Source organism: Daucus carota, chromosome 4, assembly GCF_001625215.2.
Source record: "Daucus carota subsp. sativus chromosome 4, DH1 v3.0, whole genome shotgun sequence".
In the NCBI taxonomy this organism is placed as follows: Eukaryota; Viridiplantae; Streptophyta; class Magnoliopsida; order Apiales; family Apiaceae; genus Daucus; species Daucus carota.
In genome coordinates, this window is record NC_030384.2 from 42,179,189 (window position 1) to 42,203,841 (window position 24,653).

General features: G+C 35.7%; 3 protein-coding genes and 1 long non-coding RNA gene across 6 annotated transcripts; 1 reads left to right on the forward strand and 3 right to left on the reverse strand.

Annotated features, from left to right (window-relative positions):
• Positions 1 to 1,839: 1,839 nt before the first annotated feature.
• LOC108219236 (protein PSK SIMULATOR 2) lies at positions 1,840 to 7,297 on the reverse strand. The gene is made up of 12 exons (XM_017392563.2): positions 6,813 to 7,297; positions 5,282 to 5,607; positions 5,097 to 5,189; positions 4,915 to 5,005; positions 4,387 to 4,480; positions 3,857 to 3,954; positions 3,572 to 3,641; positions 3,217 to 3,317; positions 3,002 to 3,118; positions 2,818 to 2,894; positions 2,619 to 2,663; positions 1,840 to 2,532 (listed from the first exon to the last, which is right to left on the reverse strand). Exons 1-12 carry the CDS (start codon positions 7,125 to 7,127, stop codon positions 2,034 to 2,036), a joined length of 1,926 nt encoding a protein of 641 aa, XP_017248052.1. The 5' UTR covers positions 7,128 to 7,297; the 3' UTR covers positions 1,840 to 2,033.
• Positions 7,298 to 13,178: 5,881 nt separating this feature from the next.
• LOC108218768 (peptidyl-prolyl cis-trans isomerase 1) lies at positions 13,179 to 13,970 on the reverse strand. Its single transcript, XM_017391862.2, has one exon. It carries the CDS (start codon positions 13,876 to 13,878, stop codon positions 13,360 to 13,362), a length of 519 nt encoding a protein of 172 aa, XP_017247351.1. The 5' UTR covers positions 13,879 to 13,970; the 3' UTR covers positions 13,179 to 13,359.
• Positions 13,971 to 15,635: 1,665 nt separating this feature from the next.
• On the forward strand, positions 15,636 to 23,293 carry LOC108217405 (putative E3 ubiquitin-protein ligase LIN-1). 3 transcript variants are annotated; one of them, XM_064091120.1, is made up of 18 exons: positions 15,636 to 15,867; positions 16,137 to 16,193; positions 16,564 to 17,472; positions 17,589 to 17,649; positions 17,748 to 18,107; positions 18,202 to 18,281; positions 18,477 to 19,751; positions 19,954 to 20,098; positions 20,417 to 20,674; positions 20,755 to 21,064; positions 21,163 to 21,287; positions 21,371 to 21,490; positions 21,663 to 21,794; positions 22,066 to 22,188; positions 22,273 to 22,383; positions 22,528 to 22,671; positions 22,782 to 23,033; positions 23,127 to 23,293. In XM_064091120.1, exons 2-18 carry the CDS (start codon positions 16,189 to 16,191, stop codon positions 23,142 to 23,144), a joined length of 4,428 nt encoding a protein of 1,475 aa, XP_063947190.1. In that variant the 5' UTR covers positions 15,636 to 15,867; positions 16,137 to 16,188; the 3' UTR covers positions 23,145 to 23,293. The 3 variants fall into 3 exon arrangements, with proteins under 3 accessions (XP_063947190.1, XP_063947192.1, XP_063947191.1); XM_064091122.1 differs by having other exon boundaries at positions 16,137 to 16,186; XM_064091121.1 differs by lacking the exon at positions 16,137 to 16,193 and having other exon boundaries at positions 15,638 to 15,867.
• On the reverse strand, positions 21,949 to 24,113 carry LOC135151943 (uncharacterized). Its single transcript, XR_010290925.1, has 2 exons — positions 23,721 to 24,113; positions 21,949 to 22,708 (listed from the first exon to the last, which is right to left on the reverse strand). It is a non-coding gene; the product is annotated as an uncharacterized LOC135151943 (long non-coding RNA).
• Positions 24,114 to 24,653: the final 540 nt, after the last annotated feature.

The window sequence follows — 24,653 nt, forward strand, 5'->3', positions numbered from 1 at the left end:
TATTATATTATAGTATAGATTTTAAGATGCATATAAAACTTAGTTCCATAACTTACGGTTAAACATTTTTTTTTGAACAATAAATTTATATACAAAAGAGACAAATTTTAGAATAATTTTATAAAATTTTAAAATCATATAAGTTTTCAGTATAAAGTAATTTAGACATAAAATCATGATTAACATTCTATTTTCTTTCTCATTTTCAGGAGGAGGAGAGGCCTAGTAATCATATAAGTTTATATTACAGATTTAGTACAGTAACTCTTGGGATATTGAAAAAGCTCAAGCAAAATTAAGATTTAAAGAGTGAATTAAGCTAAAACAGATGCGAACTTTTGTAACGAACACCCGCACCCGGAGATGAGTATGGTCAGAAAAGTAACATTGCGTGGAGAGGATATGGCAGTAAAAAGCGATGACGGAGAATGTCGTAAGCACTTTCAACTTTTACGTCGTGCATTGCATCGGATAAGATAGGCGCATTCACATTTCACGCACTCGCGACCTTTTTATCACCATAAATCATAAATTATTTCAGTAGATGAATTTATATATTCTTTGGTTTTGTTTTTAATTCTTAACATCCACTACACTTGGCTTTTATCTTCTTAGCTAAGTTTCTTGTCAACTTTTTCGTCTTTTCTCGGATGTCACACGATAACTTCAAAATAGTAACATGTATACTTGCGCTTTGGTCTGTTGAAAGAAAAGGCAAAAAGGAAGGGATTGGATTAAATGCATAATTCTATATCGTTTTTTTATTCTAATTCTTGAAGCTGCTTGCCTGATCAACTGTAGTACCGAGACTGTATAAGATGATGTTAATTATTGATAGTATCCCGTCTCGGCAGATTATTGTGCCCGGCATCGTACTACTTTTTAACAACGGCGGTATGTATATTTTATCACACAAATATTGTAACAGAAAGATTGCGGGTCAAGATGAACATTCCTGATAAAGGTGATAGTATCACTCTTTCTCACACATTGGCTCGTCAGTTCCTTTATAAAAGGATTCTCATCCTTGCGCCAAGTTACTACTTTCTTTGACACTTGAAGAGTATTCCTGTGAAAAGAAACTGTACAATAGTTTCTTCGTTAAATATCAAATGTATCAAGCAGTTTCTTCATTAAAATATAGTATAAAGTATTATCTCAAAAATAGTTAAAACGTATGGAGTAGTTTGCTCATTATTATTTTCACAAATACAAAAACAAAGAAGTATATATGAGCAATCAGATGTTGCAGACTACCTTAGGTACTGTTTGGGGTTGCTGTTGCAGACAGCAACAGCAGCTTTTTGCTGAAAAACAGGTGAAAAACTGTTTGGTAAATCGAAAAGCAGCTTTTCCGAACAGCAGTTTTTAGCTGAAAAGCTGCTGTTAGAAAAAGCAGGTGCTCCCATGCTTTTGGAAAAAGCTGTTTTTCAGCTTTTGCAGAATGCTGTTATAGATTTCATTATAAAACCTCACCAAAAACATTATTATTTTTTATATTATAACTCAAATAAGTTAATATCAAAAAATTACCAAACAGTTATCTGATTTCTACAACAGCACTTATTTTACCAGCACTTATTCTGACAGCACATCAATTTTTAACAGCACTCTCAAACAGACCCTTACAAATTAACATAACTACGTATTTTCATACATAATTTATATGAAAATTTTAGAATATATGCTTTTATAAATACATTTATAACAAAAGATAATCTCATATGTGATTAACTATGGAACTAGTAGGAAGATAGACGAACAAACAATACACCAGCCTCGGAATAGGTGGTACTAAAGAGTACTACTTGTCAAGTACTAGTTCCCAAACATCAGATAGATACAAACATCTTTCTTTTGTGCCAAATATTTCATATTTCACCACTTATCTTAATACTAACATTTTCAGGATATCGAAACAACTCTTCTTCTATCATACAATAATATCTGACTGCAGATAATGATATATACAACCGGATACAAAGCAAGTCATTTAAGGAACAAATATAATTAAAAATATGTGATATACATGCTTAGCTTGAAAAAAGCTCATGTTGATCCATACCATCCAATATATCCAAAATGCTGGACTTTTGATGCCCCTGCTGCAAGAATCTTCTCGGAGAACTTCCAGTGCTCCTACTTAATGCCCAAACTTTTGTTGATCCCCTTCTGCCCATAACAAATTCTTGACTTTTGCTTCTCCCAGTAATCATTTTCCTCTGCTTCACCACCTCTTCTAACAAATTTCTGTCCTCCGAAGAAATTTTTTTGTCTTGGACTTCATACTTGTTGTCTAATGACGATGGTCCTTGTGTCTCAATATGAGGAATTACTCCTCTGCTAGTGGGTGATCGAACTGGCAAAGCCTTGAATCCGTTGTCTCTGTAGCCAACTAGATTAATCAGACGATGAAGGAAAACCACCAACTCAAGTATGTACTGATCCATCTTTTGTTTATCTGCATGGTACAATGTTTGTAGACGAATCACACTACTGTTCGCGCCAGTCTTCTTGCCACCAAAATCCATGCTGTCAAATGGGAACAATAGTATTAGTACTCACATTTATACTTGCAGGTAGAAGTACACACATGCAACAGAGAACTGTTCACAAACCCAGTATTTGCCCACTCTCCAACCCAACCAAAACCTTGATGCGCTCTGTTCAGTTTCCATCAGAACAACAAAAAAAAATATTATAAAATTTGTGAAACAATCAAAAGTTGATAAAACAAGTAGCTAAGAACATAAAAGCTCCTTTATAATAGAAGTGGATCAAAGTTGGTTAGCGAGTGATTGGACTGATTGTACATACTTGGTAGTGTCTGCTGCAATTGGAACAAGCCACTGGAGAGTCTTCTCCATTTCAGCTTTAATTTGAGGAACTGTAAGCTGGTAATCAGAATATTACGTATATAAGTAAGACATGACGAATACTAAAATGAGCACAGAAATATTAGTAAGAAGTCAGCTAAAAGGGACTTGGGGAGAGGGCACACCTCTTCTTTCACATCAAATGCCTGTAACCTAGAACGCAATGCTGTCTTGACACTGATTGGCAACCCATTGTACAACCCATCTCGCGTATTAGGAGGGAGAGATGTAGGTCGACATGCCTGTATTCGGTTTAATAGAAAAACTTATAGTACATCAGCTCAATTACACAGCACCTACCACAAGCAGCTTACTCAGAAGGAAAGTAAATAACACTTACAATGTTATCTATTTGAGTGATTATATGAGCATAATGTAAAGCAAGACCAGCAACGCCTAGTCTTTCAGGTTTACTAGAAGGCTTTTCGGTAGGTATCACACCTGCCCAAGTCAAAATACATCGAATAAAGACCAAGAGCCAACTCACAACACAATTATCTAGTCCACTATGCACAATAACTTAAAAGCTCATGATTCACAACGCTGAAGGAACAATCACTTGAGAGTGATTCCCTCCATCACATTGTATATTCTACAAAAAGTTTTTTAATGAGTGAAGCAGATAATTTCAATATGGTCCTACAAACTATTCATGGAACAAAGTGAATATCCGTGCCAACTGTGCTATATACTACCTTTATCTCCAAAAGCTTCCAGGATGTCTTGATGAATGAATGTCACTATATCAACGAGCTTCTCTACAATCTGCATTGATTAAAAACACGAGGAAATGTGTAAAATTTTGCTGTCGAGTTAAAGAGGTTTTTGACTCCAACTGTTAATTTTATTTAGTACAATGTGCGTTCATAATGATCAATACTGTGGGAATCCATTTACCAAAAATCTTATGGAGTACAATTTAAACTATTAACTGATGTGAAACTTGGACAGAATAAAAAAAGATATTCTGGACAACATACTTCCTCCAGATTTCTGGACCAGAGAGATTTTTTTTGTAAGCTCTTCACAAGTTTTCTTTGATGCTTTAGCTCAGAATGTAATATCACCAGACCCTCTCCTATTACAACAAGACAAGAAATTGGTTATCAGGGAAATTCATCTCATGGTTACAGATGTAAAGAAAGCAGTCAGATAATAAGCAACTATAACAATGCTAATGCAAACTTCTTGTTTAGACAACATGATAACAATATGAACATCACATGAAAAATGCACTAGACCTAAGGGCAACTTTTAGTCAAGAAACTCAATACAATTTCACAGTACTAATAATGCCAATGTCTGCCATACAAGTATAAAACTTAACCTAATCTCGTTATCAAAGATGAGCAACAAGTTCACATGAAGCCAGAAATAGTGTCCATCCAAACACAAGAATACAAATAACCATAACCATTACCCATATTTGCTATTTACACAAGAGGCATCGAAGGTTTAAAACTAGGATTCAGAACAGAAGAAGAGGAATATCCAATTTTAAGGGTCTAACCTTTTCGAGGAAGATGTAAAGACTCCACCTCCTCGAGCTTTCTTCGGTAATCTTGTTCAAATCTGTCTAAAGCATGTAACTCGTGATATAATTCCTGCACAATATATGTCCATGAGTTTGCTGTTGGCCTTGTGATCAAGTTGCCAGGAATATGTAAACACGGGCAAGTGACACGTCTAGTAAGTGCTCAAAATAATATTTGCAAAGGTGATGCCGAAATGGTAAAACCATGTTATATACTTATGCAATCACATGCATCTAAATTGCTCAAAGGAGTTAAAGCCAGAAATATATGCAATGCAAGTATATATCATAAATTTTCTATAATGAATCAAATATATAAACAGTAATTGGTCATTACAATGCCATAATCAATATTATATTGTCAGTTGACTCAGTTCCAATACAGAGGTACAGAAGGTAAGCATCAATATACAATCCAGTAACACACAATCAACAAGTGCATATGCCACCAAAATTATTGTGGAAACCCAGAAGGTAGGTGTATCTGGGAAAGAACTAGCTTACGGAAGTGTGCTGAGCCAGATTGGTCAATTCTTGCATCGTCTTTTCTGCCTCTTCCCTAGGTTGTTTTTGTGTCGCAGGGTCCGTATCCAATCTGGCCATACAACAATTTATACGCTTGATCTCGACTCCGAAAGCAGATTATAAACTCTGAAGTGAGTTAATTATACTAAAAGCCTAGTTACCTGGAAAAATAACGTCCCAAATTGTGCCATTGTGGATCTTTACACAGATCCCCAAACCTGATTACTTCCCTAGAAAAGACGCTAAATTCCTCCCTACAATAATGCAGAATAGAAAAGACTAATTATAACCACTGCATGAAGTTGCTTAAAGCTACAGTTTTCAGTTTCATTAGGGTATGACTAACCTTTTATCACCAGCAGCAATTCTAAGCAACTCCGTCATATCAGTAGAAACTAAAAGTTGTACTCCTTCAGAATGGAGTATTTCCTTTTTAAGGAATTGGACATTCTCTCCTGAAATAGACTGTAACAAATTTGAACCTTTGGCGATGGTGTTAGCTACTTCAAATGCCAGAATATTTATTTTATTCCCTCTTGAAGCCATATTTGATACAAATCCACTTCCAGCATTTAAATTTGTCATGCTGCTACCTAGTGTATCCAGGACATCAACTGCCCTCTCCAAGCCTACAATGCCAGCTTTACCAAGAAATGAGCTCGCATGAGGTCCCTGCCAGGATAAAATAACATAATTCAGTCAAAATATGCCACATTAGCTTTCCACAATGAAATAATACCTATAAGAACAAAACTCTATACCAAGTTGGAATATAAAGTAGATTACTAACTAAAGCCTGGTATGAAAAGACAGTATGGGTAAACATCTCATATTATAGGGAGGATCTATTTTGCACAAGTAAGTCCATATTATCAAACTCTAAGACTTCAATTTCACCACCTAAGAGGCACTTATGCTAGTGTACTCAAAATATAAAGGCCATGTTTGGAAGTTAGAGGTTTGGTACAAAAACAGAGGTTTGAGCCATATTAGCAGTTTGACCATGTGAATAAGCTAATATTAGTGTTTGGTAGTTGGTGGACTGAAATAGCTTTTTGGACTCAAAAGGCTATTTTTCAAAACACTACTTGGAGGAGCTTTTTAGATTCGAGGATTGACATGTGTCTAGGTAAAATACAAAAAACTAATCATACAGATATTTACTGAACAGTTTCACACGAAACAGTTAATTAAATCAGCTAGTCAAAACAACTATTTCAATCCGCTAACCGCTAATTGCCGAACAGGGCCAAAGTGTTGCCAAAATGGCTATTGCTAAGATATCTATTCTATTCCATAAAGTCTGCCTTCATACTGCGGGCACAAGATAGTTGAACAGTAGAGTTTCTCTAGAAAAACATATAGATTTTCTACTACACTACTACATACACTAGAACCAATCTATTGTTGTAGGAAACATTGGTTAGAATGTGCGGTACACACACAAGCACAATATACCTCACTGATGACTTACTCTCCGGACCATACCATTAGTTAGATTGTACCCTCTGTTTTACCATGTGGAATCCTAATCATGACCTAATAATCACAAGTCATCAAATGCTAAACCTATGCACATAATCTGTATCTCAAGTCCCAAACCAAAGCTCATACACAACTTGCACTCAATTACCACTATTTAACGTAATAACCATGTGATATATCCTTCAAACCTCCTAAATCTCTCCATTCCCTTGCACTCCACCCAACAAACACCTAAAATTTAGCTCACAAACAGCAATAACAAACGATCTAAACTACTCGTCCACCTGATCCCGAAAACAGACTAAACAACAAAACCTCACACACCGCAATCCAACACTCCAAACTAACTACAAAACAATTAAACACACAAATCAATTAGAACCTCCATATACCTTGGCTGCGTGATTCCGAACAGGAGTCGAAGACGACTTCAATTCCCTGGAAATCGAGAAATGAAGCTCCCCGGAGTCGAAAATATGGTGCGTCTTCTTCCTCTCCGCATTCGCAACAAACGACGCCGAATCAACAACCTCATCACTGCCTTCACTATCCTTCCTTCTCTTCTGCTGCTTTCCCCCAAAGCTCTTGATCGATTTCAGCTTCCCGGAGAAGCCGGAGCTCGGAGTACTCGTACTCGAATCAGCTCTGTGCTGAAAATCAGGGCTCGTGGTCTGCTTAATCGTGCCACCTGTGCAAACGCCTCCCATTCTCAGCTAACAGAACCCTAACTGATTGGAGGAATTAATCAGGCGTGTTTGGATTGGTCAGATGAGCAAGGGGGGAATGATGGGAATAGCGCGTTAATTGTTGAGAATGGCAAACACGGTGTCTGTGTGAGATGAGAGAATGCTCAAGCACATTATTTGACTCCGTTTTTTTATTTTTTTTATTTTTGTGTTTTCTGGGGTTTTGTTACGAATAGTCGGTCGACGGGGATGATGCAAAGTCGTGTTACGGCTGTTTTGGTCAAATTGGATCAACTTGTTACTTTTATATACTTGATTGTTTGTTATACTTCGGGATCTTTTAGGAAATTACTTTATTTTTAAATTTCAGTATAAGAGTATATTTTTTGAATAAAGAATAGAGTAATAGCGAAACAAACATATTTTTGTTTGTTGTTTATAGTTTGTTGACTTTTGTCTTTGATGATGTCAGTGACAGGATTTAAAAGTACCGTCTTGCCCTCGCCCTCGGATCTGTCATCTCTCACCTATGTATGTCTAAAGCAAACAAATTATGCATTTATGTTACAATATAGTTTTATGTTAAGGGTTTGTCTAGTGTGTGCCCATGGGCACATTTTAAGCGCGAAGTTTTATAAGTTTGGGAGGTTTTGATTGGTGTGGTTGTTGCATTTGCAGGGGGGTCCACCATTATTAACATGCAAAAGCCAATCAAAACCTCCCAAATTTATAAAATTCCGCGCTTAGCATGTGCCCATGGGTATGTTAAATCATGAAGAAAATAGAGAGAGACGATTCTCGAGGTTGTAACGATATGAAGTATCGTGATCAAGCAGAATACTTTTGTCAAGTCCTCTGATATGAGTTCAAAAGTAGGATCATGACCCGTGCTTAAGAAAGATCCGAATTTCCCAGCAACTTACATTCCAGGCTAAATGATTAATTTTTTAGAAATAAGCGTTTGTTTCTGAGAAAAAAGCATAAAAAATATTAATTTTTTCAAAAATAAATCATTATTTAATAGTCAAACAGACTCAATATTCTTTGTGGAAAATAAAATTACAGTATTTTTATTTATTGACATCGTTGTGGCTACTTGTTCCTCTCCGTATCGATCTGACAACCAACAAGCAGAATGATTTCACGGAAAAGTTTAATTACTAGTGGTTGAAGTTGGGGATAGTCAAAATAATAGGAGCCAGGGAAATTTGATCGGTTTTGATATGGATTATGTATTATCGAATTTAATATAGCCTTTCGGTTTCATTTATTTTAATAGGATGCGAGCGTATTAGATTTGAATTATGTGTAACGAATTATACCCCGTCCAAAATTCAAAACTCTGTTCAAACCCTATCAAGTCCGAAACTCAATCAAAACTTGATTAATTTATATCACACATGTTACAAGTAAATCATATAGTTTTTAATTATAATGTTTTTATATTTGAACAATTTTTCATATATGATTGCTCATGAAACTTATTCATTAATAGTATTGTTTGTCTTACACTTATACAAATATATATATAATATCGGTTGCTTAAACATTAAAATATTATTTGTTTGTATCAAATGTAATGGACATTATATACCATCTAGAAAATTAAATATTTAAGAAAGACATGATCCCGTATGATCCGAAATTGATGAATTGGAATTCAATTTTAAATTCTAAAATTATTTGGATTTAAGTTTGAATTTAACTAAATTCAATTCAAATACCGCCTATTATCATCTGTGATTATAGTGGGTATTAGAATATTGAAATACATGCCAAAATAAGGGGTTAAAATTAGGAAAACGAAGACTGATGGGACGAAATTCGTTAATGATTTTAATTTGTAACTATTTTTAAAGAAAAATAATTTAATAACTTCTCTAAGGCGTAATGAACTGATTCAATGTTTGTGTGTATCTAACTTAATGAACTACCTGCAATCTGCATACCATCATGGTCTTTCTAATGTGTGCCCAAGGGCACACAATATGCACAAAATTTGATGAGTTTGGAGGATTTTGATTGGTTGAATTGATGTAAATGCAGGGGACCACCCATATTTATAATTACATGACCAATAAGAATGCACCAAACTTATAGATGTTAGCGCTTATTGTGTGCCCATGAGCACATCAGAGAAAAATCGTACTATCAAATAAAAAGAGTAAACTTAACGAATCACCTCATTGACCACGACTACATTAAAATAGTACTGACATTTAATGAGGTGTAAAAACACCCCCAGCAGCACTTAAGAAAACCAGTCAAATCATAATTTGCTGAAGACCAATTCAATTTCTGTATTATCACTATCATACGAGGAGAGACTAAAGAGGAATAAGTAAAAGTTGTTCTGCCCGAAATATATTATAAATGCTCTATAACTTATGGCCTTGGCAAATTAAAATTTGAAAGAAAGCGACTGCTAAAGGTAAAATATAGTTCTTTCAGAAATCATGGGAATCAGATAAAAAAAATATATTTTACGGTATTTAAAAAAGATTAAAGACTTATGAATTCTTCATTTTCCTTTTAAGTTTTAACTCAACGGTGATAAATTTTGAGGATAAAAAAAAATATATATCAGAATAGTCATTGCCGTGATATACCGGGACATACTAGTGAGTAGTGATATTCTCCACTCTTCACTGTTTGTACCAACCTTACTGGCCTCCTACTTTTCTGCTACCCAACATTGAATGAGCTTAACTCTGCTCAAGCATCTCAATGTTATTATAGCATATTCTTTAACTTCGCATTCCGGTTCTAGTCTTCTAGAGAATGTTTCTGATTAAGGAGAATTAGAATCAAATTCATGTGTTTATATTTTAATTAACTATTTTGGACTATAGAATGGGTGACATTTGAATTAGTTGTTTTGAAAGGGTCTTTCTGGACACACACTAACAACTAATTTTTGTTGAGATGAAGAGTTTTTATTGGTTATAGTTTTTGTGCATGCAGGGGTTCATGATTATTAATAAGACTTTAGTCTATAGAATTTCCTCATCTAGTCAAAAGTTGGTTGTTAGTGTGTGCACGTATTATAAAATCCGATTTTGAAATATGTAATAGGTACTCCATTCCCATTCGATGGCTAAACCATTCATTCAACACTCCTTGAGATACTTATTCTCATACTCCTTATTATCATTCTCGTCTCCCATCCAAACGTCCTCTTAATATTTTCAATAATGAGTTTAATTACTGTGTGTTATTAGTCCTGGTTTGTTTATTTTCTAGAACACAATATACATGTTAAAATTTTATTTTGAAAAGGAATTAAAAAATAATATATACAAGTAGGGTGATACCCCACTACAAACCTCTTTTAGATTAAAAAGTAAAAATCAAAATAAAAAATTTATAAATCACATCGAAATATATTAAATATAGTATGGAAATTGATTGTTGGAAATGAAGAAAAATATAGTGAAGTCGGATTTCAAAAAAAGTGAACCGATTGGGGAAAACTAGATTAAAAACGGAGAGATTCCGTGAAATCATGTGTGGGAGGGTACAAGTGATGATTTATAGGGACCATTAAATTAGAGCAAGTCAAAAAATGTCTTAAATCAAAATTTGAGCGATTTGAACCACATGATCAATATTCCAACAATGTACTAGTGGGGGCTCAAAACACTAGTGTTGTGTTTGGTTGGGGAGAATGGAATGGAATGGAATGCAATGAGTAAAAATACTTGAAACTAATAGAAATAAGAAGAAAGTTTTGAAAAAAAATTGAGGGAGGACAAAATTGCTATGATGAGATTTGTGAAGAAATTGAGGATAGGGGAGAATGGAGCATTCCATCTCAAATTGGAGGTGTGATATCTAGCCTATGATGTAATGAATGGAATGGAGGAAGGAATGAAATTTTTTAAAAATTGTGCATAAGTTAGTTCATTTTTCATTCTATTCCTTCCGGAATCATTCACCCCAACCAATCACAACATAGGATATTTAACAAATACCTAATCTTTGAGGCACCACTATGCATGTCCTAAAACATTTCTATCAATAAAAATTATCTTTCCTCTCATCTCATCACATCTTATTTTAATAATAAGACACAATTATAAGGCATATTGTTGGAATTGATATATTAAGATGATATCTTAAATCATTAGAATACTATTTTTTATTATATTTAAAAGTCACTTGCTAGGACATTGTTGCTCTTATATTGATCTAATGACTGAGATTAGTTTGTAGTTTGTGATTTATTTTTGATTTGTATTTTATAACTAATCTATACAAGTATTTTTTTTTTTTATATCTCAAATTAGTGTGTAAAAAATCAAATATAAAAAATAATTGAAATACTCAGTTTCTTACATATTATAGGATCAAAATAAAGCTATATAGAGGTACAATAGAGAGAAGAGATTCCAATCCCCTTCCACAAAGGCCAGCCCAATCAAGACGAATGGGCTGGGTATTACCACAGTACATCATTCCATGTGCTCCGAGCCTCAGACCCTCGGTCACCTCCTTCACCACAGATAAAGCCTCCTATTGCTGCTGTCTCTCTCCCAGTCTCCCGGACTGTCGCTGAAATTGTTGAATCTACTGTAATAGCCAAAGGGGACACCTAGTTCTGGCATATCGCCGACCTATTGATGTACCTGAAGCATAAAATGTGAAAGTATTAACTTCTGCATTTTAATTGTATCATACAAGCTTCTTCGGTTAATCAAGTCACAAAAAAAAAAAGAAACAGGAGTCAAATCATTCAAAGAATTTGGCCCGTTTAATCGGGTTGTCCCTCAATTATAAATAGATACTAAAATTACAAATATTATAAATAAATCACCCAGTATAGCACGAATTATAAGTCAAACGAAACTCATTTTTCGGTCAAACGAAACTCATCTTCCCGAAAAATTAAATCATCGGAAATTTTCCGGTCCACCCAAAACAAGCATACCAATCTCACTCATCTCCATCATATAATTTCATGTCTGAATATACTTCCCCATAATTAGCGAAATTGCGCTTAAGAAGAGACATACATAGGTAGAGGGATAAAAATACAGAGACACGGGGTCACTGGTCAGGTGGGCTTAGGGGTGAGCAAAACCGAACCAAAACCGAACCGAACCGTACAATTTCGGTTCGGTTCGGTTTCATTTTTCTGAAAATTTCGGTTATTTCGGTTTTTCGGTTTGAACCGAAAAGAAGTTCGGTTCGGTTCGGTTTTTTTTTTGATATAGTATTTCGGTTTAAACCGAAATAACCGAAATTTTTATTAAATCAAAAATAAATATATAATATATTACATATATACAGATAAGATAACCCCAGGAATTAGAATCTAATATCCCACTGGTCAGTTCTCTCATCTCCTGGGCTCTCCGACCCACCCAAACTCTAGCCTCCAACTCTCCATCATGAAACAAATCTGAATCATAGTAACACGAATCTTCTCATCTTCATCTCCTGGAGGCAGTAACTCAAACTCCAAGTTTGTATTCTTCATCTCTAATCTAATCTAACTATCTAAGACTAGCTTCTATGTCGTGCAGATGCAGCTTGAAAATCTGAGATGGGAAGCATTTTATTTCTTTTTGAACTTCACTGTACTTTTGTAATGTAAATCAGTAGATGCTAGACTGAGTTGTCCTATTTGTTTTAAAAATTTCGGTTTTTTCAAACCGAAACCGAAACCGAACCGAAATAATTCGGTCGGTTCGGTTCGGTCCAAAATAATAATTCGGTTCGGTTCGGTTTCAGAAAAAAGTCTTATTCGATTTTCGGTTTTTTCGGTTCGGTTCGGTTTTGAACCGAACCGACCGAATGCTCAGCCCTAGGTGGGCTTTCAAGCCCACCACTTCCGAAATTTTAATTTAGAATTATTTATTCGTATTATTTGTATTTTACTTCATTTTTTTACTTCAAACAAGAAACACTTATTAAATATTTTAATGTAATGAGAATTGAGAAAAAGAGGGGATTTTGATATTAACTAGATCTAATGATCTAGTGTCCTGTTCTTTCAGCAATTACTGTAGAATACTTCATAGGAGTACTCTATTTAACAACAATGTTCACTGCACCGAGCATAAATAGTTAGATTAACGCCACAGATTTTATAATCGATCAATAACGATAATTCAGCAAATCGATAAACATTCTTCCAGAGATACAACAATAAACTGAAAACATCCAAATGTAATCATACAAATCGCCGATACTCCCCTCAGATTTTATTTAAAATAAAACATAGCAGCAGTAATTTTAGTTGCGAGATTTAAGAGAGCTGCCCACAATCAGCAATCACAACAGGCTTAGAGCACCTCCCTCCCGAAGATCCAACCTTCTCAATAGCCCTAACCACATCCATTCCCTCAACAACCTGTCCAAACACTACGTGCTTTCCATCGAGCCACTCGGTCTTCTCGGTGCAAATAAAAAACTGCGATCCGTTGGTTCCGGGCCCAGCGTTGGCCATGGAGAGGATTCCAGGCCCTGTGTGCTTCCTGACGAAGTTCTCGTCGGCGAATTTCTCGCCGTAGATGGATTCGCCGCCGGTGCCGTTCCCGGCGGTGAAGTCGCCTCCCTGGCACATGAATTTGGGGATGACGCGGTGGAAGGAGGAGCCTTTGTAGTGGAGAGGCTTGCGGCTTTTTCCGACGCCTTTCTCGCCGGTGCAGAGTGCTCGGAAGTTCTCGGCGGTGCGGGGAGTGGTGTCGGCGTAGAGCTCCATCACAATTCTCCCGGCCGGCGCTCCGCCGACGGTCATGTCGAAGAACACCTTAGGGTTTGGCATAGTGCTTAAGAGAGTGTTGAATTGATGATAGATGAATAGATACAGATGAATTGCAAGTGAAGAAGCAGAGTTGTGTGTATATTTATATAGGCGGTGGGGAGATGGATATTATTAATTAGGGTTAGATGTAGCCGTTGGATGAGATGACTTTTAACGGATAAGGAGGAGACTCATGTCAGTCTTTCGGCTCCCACTTGCAGGTCACGTGACCTTTCACGATTTTCGAGTTGGCACGTGCCGCTACGCGACGAAAAGAGGTGGACGGCCTGGATTTATCGAAAACGGTAATATCTTGATTCGAATAATTAGACGTATATGCTTTTTTTCTTTTCCGAACGCTGGCCTCGTGTTTTAATATTTCTATTTTGTTGACGGGCTTTGTTAAGTGGGCTGGGCTAGTCACCTTGCTGTCTTGTTGAATTGGGCTAGTCACCTTGCTATCTGGGCTAACTGCGTCAAGTTTGTTATTTGTATTGTCTTGGAACTAAATTATGACCTTAAAGTGAGGTGATATGAACTTGTTGACTAGCTGCACACCAATCAAATGTTGCTAGTGTTTATTAATTCTTTTATTTTTTCACGTCGTTTTCTTTTTTTAATTCACATCAAATAATAAACTAGCCAAACAATCAACCAATATAAAATATCTTCTTTACAAGTATGAATGTCAAAATCTTACGATGAGGATGTTTTGGAAACAAGCTCTCCATTTTGATAGGTAATAAAGTGGTGTATGATTGTTAGGTTTTGTATATTTGTGTATCAGCCAACTGGTATATATTGTTAGTGAGATGAAACGAAAGTGTTTGAACAATGAAAACTAATTCCATTCAGAAATATCCATATGTTTTAATTTATAATTTTATGAAAAGAAGGAGAATTCCAGATCTTTTATTAGACTTAAGATTGTCCCTACAACAATAAACTAGTTAATAGAAGCTTAGTGCCAAATGAATAAGTTATGAAATGGCCGGCACTAATTTATTTAAAGCAAAACAAGAGACTGGGTATTTATATAAATAATTTAAGCTGATTGAAAACATTTTGTTTGGTTTTAAATTATTGTATGTATGTCACCTGATTCAGTGCTTGCTATTCAACCCACTGTCCTCGATTGATCCATTGACCAGGGCGCAGGGCACTTGTGCATGCTACAAGTTCATAGCCAGTTCTTTAACTTAGCTTTTTCTTTCTTGATCTAGAATAACAGAGTGAACTGTGTTTTGTATATTTGGAAAAATAGAAAATAACTACAACTGAAGAAAAAAGTCCCCAAGTTATTTCTTGTTATTGTACCCCTTCATGCATCAACAAGGACAATTTGTTACTTGTAGTTTCTTGCCTTTGGAAACAACTACAACTGAGATTATACTGGGAGCAATATCGTATATGCTTCATTTAACAAGTTACAAGAAAATGCGATGACCTTTTTCCTTGATAATAATATTTCAACAACCAGAGAAATCCATGCATAAAAAGCCAGTTCTAAGCAAAATTTTAGCTGTGCTTCACAAGTATCAAGTCTTTTCCCTGCCAATAGTGACAGAAATAGTATTTTAGCTGGACTTGTAAATGAATAACAAGAGATGACTTGGTCCTTTGTTATATAACAAAAAACAAAAACACATCTAATGTGAACTGAATTAAAATTTTAAGTAATGAATTCGAGCCTGATTAAAAAAAATGAGAGAGAGACAATTTCAATGATTTAGCCTTCATTTTATTATAAAAACAATGTTGATCAAATGCTCTTTGTCTTTATTGTTGTTTAATGTGTATATATGTATGTGTATGTGTCAGCAGTAGTTGACTGATTGAGATATTTGATGATCAAAGGCACAGCAAAAGCCGGCAGTTTTCAGCTTTCATAGGTCGGCAATTTCTTCTTCTCTGTGTTATCAAGAACATCCTCTTCAGGCTGCATGTATGTGCAAATTTTCTGTTCCAAATTGGATGTTTGGATAGCTTATTGACTTGATTCTTCTGAAGGTCAGTTGTTTGCTTTCTCATGTCCAGATGTCTCAGTAGATTCTTAGTCAAATGAGCTAGAAAATAGCCGAAGGAGATAGAGATTTGGTTTATCTCCAATTTTGAGTAGCAACGACTATTCTAAATTCTACAGAAGTACATAACCATTGCACCACGATATGCTTACCTAAATGTTTTACTTGTTTGCATACTCTGTGTGGAGCTTATCTTTCACTACAACTCTATTTATGATAGCTTGCTGTTGCATACACTGTTTTACTGGTTTGCAGAATTGAAGACGTAAAACCAGGGCTTAAGTCCCTGTAGCTTACACCCCTGGGTATGAGGTTGATCACTTGAAAATTTATCTATCTTTGATCCAAGAGGGAAAGCCCTTTAACAATAATTATTGACTTGAGTTGATATATTTATGACGTGAAAGTATCATCAATAAAATGAATGAGTTCTTTTTAGTGAGAGGGCAGTGGGAGTGTGTGAGTGTGTCTGTCTGTCTTCCGTATGGAAAAGAAAAAAAAACGGATTTTAGCGACTGAAACATCTCTGTTAGTTGTAGGCTTTTCCTTTATGCTCAAATCGAATACTTCTCCTGTCAGGGACATGTGAAATATAAAAGCTGATGTGTTGAACTTGAACATTACTACTATATTTATTTGTCAGTTAAGTATATTATGTTTCTAAGGTTTCTGGAAACTACAGGTTTGCAATGGATCAAAATGATATAGTTAGATTCTTGCTCACCACTGTTGGAAGTTTTATTCAAGACCGGTTAATTGATAAAGAACAAAGAGCCCAGCAAAAGGAACAATGTGCTGAGAGATTAGAAGCTGAAGATGAAAAAACAGAAGTTCGGTACTCCGATCAAGCCGTGTTAGCGAATTTGGATTGGGGCATGGATGCTCTCGAAGAAGCTATAAATACATCAAATATTGAAACTAAGCTAGCACGACTAGACCATGCAGAGAAGATGTTGCAAGTATGTGCTATGTTAAATTCTAGCCAGAAAACTGCAGGTGTTCCTAATTTTTATCTGTCTGCCTGGGCACATCTAAACCTCTCTTACCTGTGGAAATTGCGAAACAATGTCCAAAATGCAGTTCATCATGTTCTTGAGATGTTCAGTGTTGACCCTTTATTCTCTCGAATTGATTTTGCTCCTGATCTATGGAAGACTTTGTTTCTTCCACATATGAGTTCAATAGTCGGATGGTACTCAGAGGAGAGACAAAAGATTGTGATGGATGCAATTCCTGATTCAGCAGATATGTCTTTCACTGCTGATTTTGATCAATACTTCAATGAATCTTTAATATTTTCAGTGAGGCCTGATCAAGCAGAGAAAATGCAAAATTTGGAGCAGGTTTATGGTCAGGCTTTGGATGAGAACACAAAGCTATATGCAAAATACTACAAGGACTGTATGAACTTTGATTCAACCACCAGCAAAAAGTTGATGCCAATGATGCCAATAGCAGAGCCACCGATGACTCCATTGCATGAGGTGAGCCGGTCCATACCTGATCATGTGAAATTTGGTCCTGTCTTACCTAAGAGTGCTGGTTTCAATCAAACAACAAAGGCTAAAGATAGCTCAATGAATGCTTTGAGGTAAATTTCCCTTGTTTTTCTTATGAAAGGAATAGCAGATTAAGACCATTTGCCTGTTTTTCTTACTATAGAATCCTCTATTCATTTGAAGTAAATGATGTTTTTGCTCTGACCAGATTGAAATCGGCTTCTGACTCATTGAGGGACCTAGAGGATTCTGCAAAATGGGATCCTGAAGTGAGAATTTATTTAAGAGAAGATAATGTTCATATTGTAATCAAAAGTGATAAGTTTATTGAAATCACCTGCTCATCTTTCTTGGGTTGCCTTGTCAGGAAGGAATACCTGAAGAAGAAGAATATGAATCTGACGATGAACCTTATGTCTTTGTGGGGTCTGGAGATAAAGGTCACAAAGTTTTATCTCATGTCGGCATGAAGATGAATCCTGAAAGTGGCTCACGGTCGAGTAGTCAAAAACACTCTCCTGCTGTTTTTACTCCTTCAGATTCCCCCAAAGCTCCTACTCCGAAGAACTCATCTCCTAAAGCTGATTCTCATTCTAAGGATTCCTCATCCATGCTGCGGCTGTTGTCCACCCGTGCAATGGATGGCAAAGGTTTTGCATCTGGGTCTTGTTCGCCAATTCATCAGGATCCAGGCACTAGCTCAGGAGATTCTGACAATGAAATTCCGGTATGTTGCTAAATTTCTTTTCAGATATATTGCATGTTGCAGTTTTCAATTGCTTCGTTATAAACAGAAGTACCTTACAAAGCTAGCTCCTCAGGAACACCCGAAAAGTGTCAGGACAAATCACAGCAGGAGGGTTAGTTATGGGAATCTTAATACCCAACTTTTAGAAAAAAGGTATCCTCTTTTATCTTATCTAATTTCAAATTGTAATTTCTCATTTAAAGTCTCTCTGGTATTTTCATGTTTTTTTATCCTATATGTCTCACAAGTCACAAATAGTCACCAGATTATTTAGGTTCGTGTTCCCTCAAATCAAAATATCTTTACATTACCTCTTCATAGAATCTGTTTTTCATTGAATTGTAACAGTTTCTCTAATGATTGTGAAGAAGGAAGTCAAAGCTACATTTCTCTCCCATCCTCCGAAAAAATGACCCCTCATTCAAGAGTCCCTAAAGATTTTGTCTGCCCCATCACTAGTCAAATTTTTTATGACCCAGTAACACTTGAAACAGGCCAGACATATGAAAGGAAAGCCATACAAGAATGGACTAAAAGAGGAAACACAACATGCCCCATCACTAGACAGCCCATCTCGGCTAATCCATTGCCCAAAACAAACTACGTCCTGAAGAGGCTAATCACTTCCTGGAAAGAGCAGCATCCTGATCTTGCTCAGGAATTGTCATATTCTGAAACACCAAGAAGTTCTTTCAGTGCTCCTCCAAAAGACACTCCGTCAGTAACTACCCCATCCAGAACAATCACCCTTCGTGATCAAAGAAGTAGGGATGATAATAACAACCACAAACCAAGAAGATTCGCCCGAGCTGCTACCTCAAACTCACCGACCAGTGTGATATCTCAAGCTGCTGTTGAGTCCATTATTAATGGGTTGAATCCATATATTTCGTGTCTCTGCAATTCTGAAAATTTGAAGGAATGTGAAACATCTGTTCTAAAAGTAGCTAACACATGGAAAGACTCAAGGGGTGACTCGGGACTGCATGCTTATCTATCCAATCCAGCCATAGTTAATGGTTTTGTAGATATACTATCAGCTTCTTTGAACAGGGAAGTCTTACGAACATCAATCTATGTTCTTTCTGAGCTAATATTTTCTGATGATAGGGTTGGAGAGATTCTAACAGCAGACTCAGATTTTGAAATCCTAGCATCCCTGCTCATAAATGGTTTGGCTGAGGCTGCTGTTCTAATGTACTTGCTAAAACCAGCAACTTCGCAGTTATCTCCTTACAACTTTCTGCCTTCCCTTATCCAGATAATTTCAAACAAAACTGAAGATTCAAATGAACTTGATTTAGTGATGGATCCTAAGGATGCAGCAATTGCATTGCTGGAGCAGGTTATCCTAGGAGAAGATGAAAATAGCAGAATTTCAAAAGCTACAGATATCATATCTGAGAATGGAATTCCTGCCTTGCTTAATTGCCTAAACCGAGAGGAAGGACGGCATTCTATAGTATTCATACTATTGCAGTGTATTTATGCAGATAGAAATTGTAGGAACTTGATAGCGAGTAGAATTGAGTTGTCTCCTGTGCTTGAGTTATTTCATGCTGGAGACGATAACGTGAGAGGCATATGCATAGAATTTCTTACTGAGTTGGTTCAGTTGAGCAGGTATACTTCATTCTCTCTTTTCACTTTGCAATTTATTGCCATATTCAACTCTGTAAAACTATTGATCTTTGCAGAAGTGAAATATAACACTTCATATATGATCCTTAAAATGCCTGTTCGATGCAAAGACATGTTTCGTTCTTTTTTTTTTCTTTTCCCTTTGTTGATAACCATTATTTTTTATTTTCGTTGTTTTTTACAGGAGAACACTATCCAATCAGATTCTGCAGATGATTAAGGATGAAGGAGCATTTAGCACCATGCACACTCTTCTTGTCTATCTACAAATGGCTCCAATGGAACAGCAATCTTCCATTGCTATTCTTCTGCTTCAGCTTGATCTCCTGGTCAGCCCACATAATATTTCTAATTAAACTATTATACTTAAGCACACATAATTAGAGAAAAAAGGAAGTAAAGCTTCGAAGTCTGAGTACAAAGGAACAAGACCAAACCAGATAAACCAGATTTTAGTCAAATTTTTTCATCACTGTTCTTCTACTTCAGCTTATCTCTTGGTCAGCCTGCGTAATACTCTAATCAGATTACAATATTTTAAAGACACACTCACGCAGAAACTAAAAAGCAAACCTTCCATTTACTGCGATAGGACAGCAGAAAAAAGACATAACCAGACTTAATAAGGTTGCTTTGTGATTCTCTAGGCTGAACCTCGAAAGATGAGTATCTACAGAGAAGAAGCGATTGAGTCATTAATTGAAGCGCTTCGTAGAAAAGACTTCCCCAATTCTCAAATAATGGCTCTTGATGCTCTATCATCTCTTTTAGGACGTCTAACCATGTCAGGAAAATCCTGCATGGAAGTCTTGCTACTGAAATCTGCAGGATTTGATAAACCTTATAATGCTTTGATGAAAGCAGAGAAGCTGAAATTTTATGATGCTGAATTGACTGAAACAATGGTACACCCTCATTTTTGCCTTTGAACTGTTTCCGTGCTTCTATGTTGTCAAAATCTGATATTTTATAATTCATCTATTAGGAAGAGGAAGAGAAAGCTGCAGTTTCATGGGAGAGAAGGGCGGCTTTTGTACTCTGCAACCATGAGAAAGGCATGATTTTCAAAGCCTTGGAAGAATGCCTGAAGAGTAATTCTATTGAGATTGCAAAGTCGTGCCTTGTTATCGCGACATGGCTTGTCTACATGCTTTACAGCCTTCCCGATACAGGAGTCAGAGATGCTGCTCGAAAGTGCTTACTTGACCAGTTCATAAATGTATTACAATCATCAAAGAACCTCGAGGAGAAGATTTTGGTAACCCTTGCTTTAAGTGGTTTTACCAGTGATCCAGGTAAAATATATTCTGAAAAAGCAGAACGGTACTTTGGTTGTCTATATGTCTTTCATCTTTCACAAAGTTCTAACCTATTCAATCTTCATTGTGTTAAGCTGCGGCTGGTGAACTTGGAGTGTATGCTAAATGCATGTATAAAACACTAAGAAAACTCAAGCGCAACTCTTCAGTGGTCAATGATATCCTGAAAACCTTAATGAACTTGCCTTCTGTTGATGCAGTGAGTATCAGTCTTATCGTACATGCCAATATATTAATCGTACACAAATATTAACATATATGGTCCCATGCTCTGAGTTTCAGGCCGATATGTGGTGTTGTGCTGAAGGGCCTGAGTTGAATTCTAGCATGAATGGTGAGGTTCTGGCATTGCTTCACATAAAAGGCCGCATCATAAGCAGTCATTCTGATGGAACTATAAAGGTGTACTATACAATCTCTTGTCTTGCAAGTACACAAACATATAGCACTGCATAATTTTATGCAGTTTTTTGTTGGTTGTATTAAATATTAATTTCCTTGCATCTTCTTTAGAAATTTCTTGTCACCTCATCTATTTTTAGGAGAGCCAACATATGTTATGTTTTTCTTTCAGGTATGGGATGCCACTAAGAGGGTTCCGAGGTTAATTCAAGAAGTGCGTGAACACACAAAGGCTGTGACATGCCTATATATATCTTCTCCTGGCGACAAACTATATAGTGGCTCCCTGGATAAAACGATTCGGGTAAAAAAATTTCTTTTGCAGTTTCAGAAAAGTATCACAGCAGCGATGCATATCAAACCCATTATTATTTTAATACTAAGTTGGGCAAGTAAATTCTTTAAGATTTTCAATCGACTCTAATCTACAAAGAGGATACCAGAGGGGAAACACAAGCTGAAGTCATAATGCGGTTGCTCAGAATCACATTACAGGGTCCTTTACCAGTCATGTATACACTTCAAATGTCTATACACCAAAGCATTCTAAACATCTATGCCATATCTCTCTACAGGTCTGGGCAATGAAACAAGAAGAAATACACTGTGTTCAGGTCCATGATGTAAAGGAGCCAGTACTCGAGTTAGTAGCAAATAACAGTATGGCATGCTTTGCCCCTCAAGGAACAGGAGTTAAGGTTAGTGGCATTTATCTTACCATCATTTGATAAATTACAGTTTTATGCTTTGCACTTCATAATAATCATCATTATCTGTGGCAGATCTATAACTGGTCAGGTGTCACAAAGCATATCAACTTTAACAAAACTGTCAAATGCCTTGCCATGATGGGCGATAAACTCTACTGTGGTTGCAGTGCTTTCAGTATCCAGGTCAGCCCCTTTCCTGAAACGTTTTTCTACCACTTGATCAAATCTTTTAAGTTAGGAACATTACAAATAAATTCAACTCATACATAACAATATTGAATCTAATACAAATGCTGTGAACAAATTTTTGGTCCCTGCCAAAAATAGGAGGTCGATTTACAGAAGCATACATCAACCGTATTTTACTCTGGTGCAAGAAAACTTCTGGGGAAACAAATTGTTCAGTCTCTTCATGTTCACGAAAATCTTCTCTATGCTGGAGGTTCTTCCGTAGATGGTATTGCAGGAAAGGTGAGGATCAGAAACATCACCAGTCATCATGTCACACCTTCCACATTATATTTCAAAGTTAGTAGATTAAAAAGCATAACTATTTGTCGAAAAACAAACTACTGTTGCAGGTATTCTCTCTATCAACAAAGGCGGTAACAGGATCACTGGCAACCGGACTAGACATTCAGTGCATAACTGTGAACAATGATTTCATATTTACTGCCACGAGATTTGGCACCATTGAGGTGTGGTTAAAAGAAAGAGTGACAAGAATTGCTTCCATCAGGATGGGCAGTGGAGGAAATGCAAAGATCACATCCTTGACATCAGATAAGGATGGACAAATGCTTTTTGCTGGCTCTTCTGATGGCAAAATTCAGGTGAGATGCAAGAAACCATTTTAATGAAATGCAATTATTTAAAAATGATCTAGTGAAGTTATGATAACATGTTTATATTGATTCTGCCTGCAGGCTTGGGTGCTGGATTGAAACAGAGAATTATGCCATTATTTTTGCATTTCTGTGGTCTTGTAAGTTGCAACGTAAATATAACTTATTCATCGTACACCAATTTTTTATGGGTAATACTTTCAAAATTCTAAATAAATGATTCAATGATTATCAATTTTAATTGTATATATTTCTTTTACATCAGCCATATACAATATAACTCAATTCTATTATGGGACAAATTCTATTGTAGATTATTCCGGCATGTCATATTTTATATATCCATTTTTAAAATAAATTTTATTCCTATTAAAAAGTATTTTTATATTTTTAAGACAAATTTTATGATAATTTTTCAAATCTATTCTCATAATTTCTGTTTGCAATACTTGACTTATTTGCAATTTAGTTGAACTCATCATTTCGAAAATGAATATATAAAAAGGATCGAAGATACATCATTTGATTGTTCAAAAAATCAGTATATTATAGAGTGTCAGCTCTATTTTAAAATCAAGTTAATCTGTTCACCTCTATTTAGAATCAAACCATCAAATATGTATATGATATTATTAGTTTATTACCAAGAAAAGAGCGAGCTCACTCATATTTTACCTCCTGCCAAGTGGATCTTATAAGAAATCTTTGAAGACATCTGAATAGAAAATAGTACAAAACAATATTCAATTAGAATTATTACAACACATAATACCAGAAGAAAAAACTAGATTTGTTTTCCAAAAGGAAAAACCAGCAAGTACGAACTACGAAGAGATGCATCAGAGTCATGGAAGTACGAGAAATAAACATGGTTCGCATAAAGCGAGCTTCTCATAATCTGATTAAATAATACTCATCACTTGCATCAAATATAATATTATAATATAATAGTAATAAAACAAACGGAGAGAGATGGAGACTCGAGAGAGATTTGGCTATATTTTTTGTGGCCGCAGCCTCAAGATAAACAGTGCCAAATGGAAGCAGCCTGTTTACGATTATATATATCCCGTTAAAACCCTCGATGTGATCTCAACCGTTGGATAAAGAGAATTGACGTCTAGTTACAGGGATAAGAAACTCGCAAAATGGGCCGATAACTCGTTGTCCATAAACGATGGGCCAAAACCATAAAACGAAAATCCGCTGAGATAAAAGTGTTGAAATATCATCGGAGTTTAGACTAATTTTGTTAGAGTCAGAAATTCAATAGTTTTATGCTTGCATGTCAGTTAATAAAATATAATTGTGAATAACTAATATCGAGTTTTAAATAACATCAAAATCAAGAATATTAATATATTTAACACTTACTTTGGCAAAATAATAAAAATATAAATAACACTTACATGAAAGCTCAATCTAATCCAGTTTAATTGGCTTGGTTTTATTTATTTTATGATTTAATTCTAATTTAACTTATATCACTAATAAATCGAGATTTTTAAAATCTAATCGAATTATAATTTCAGTTTAAAATCAAGATTTTGTTTTTCTAAATATGTTTCGGACTTCAATTACGATTAATTCAAAAATTATAATAGAGCC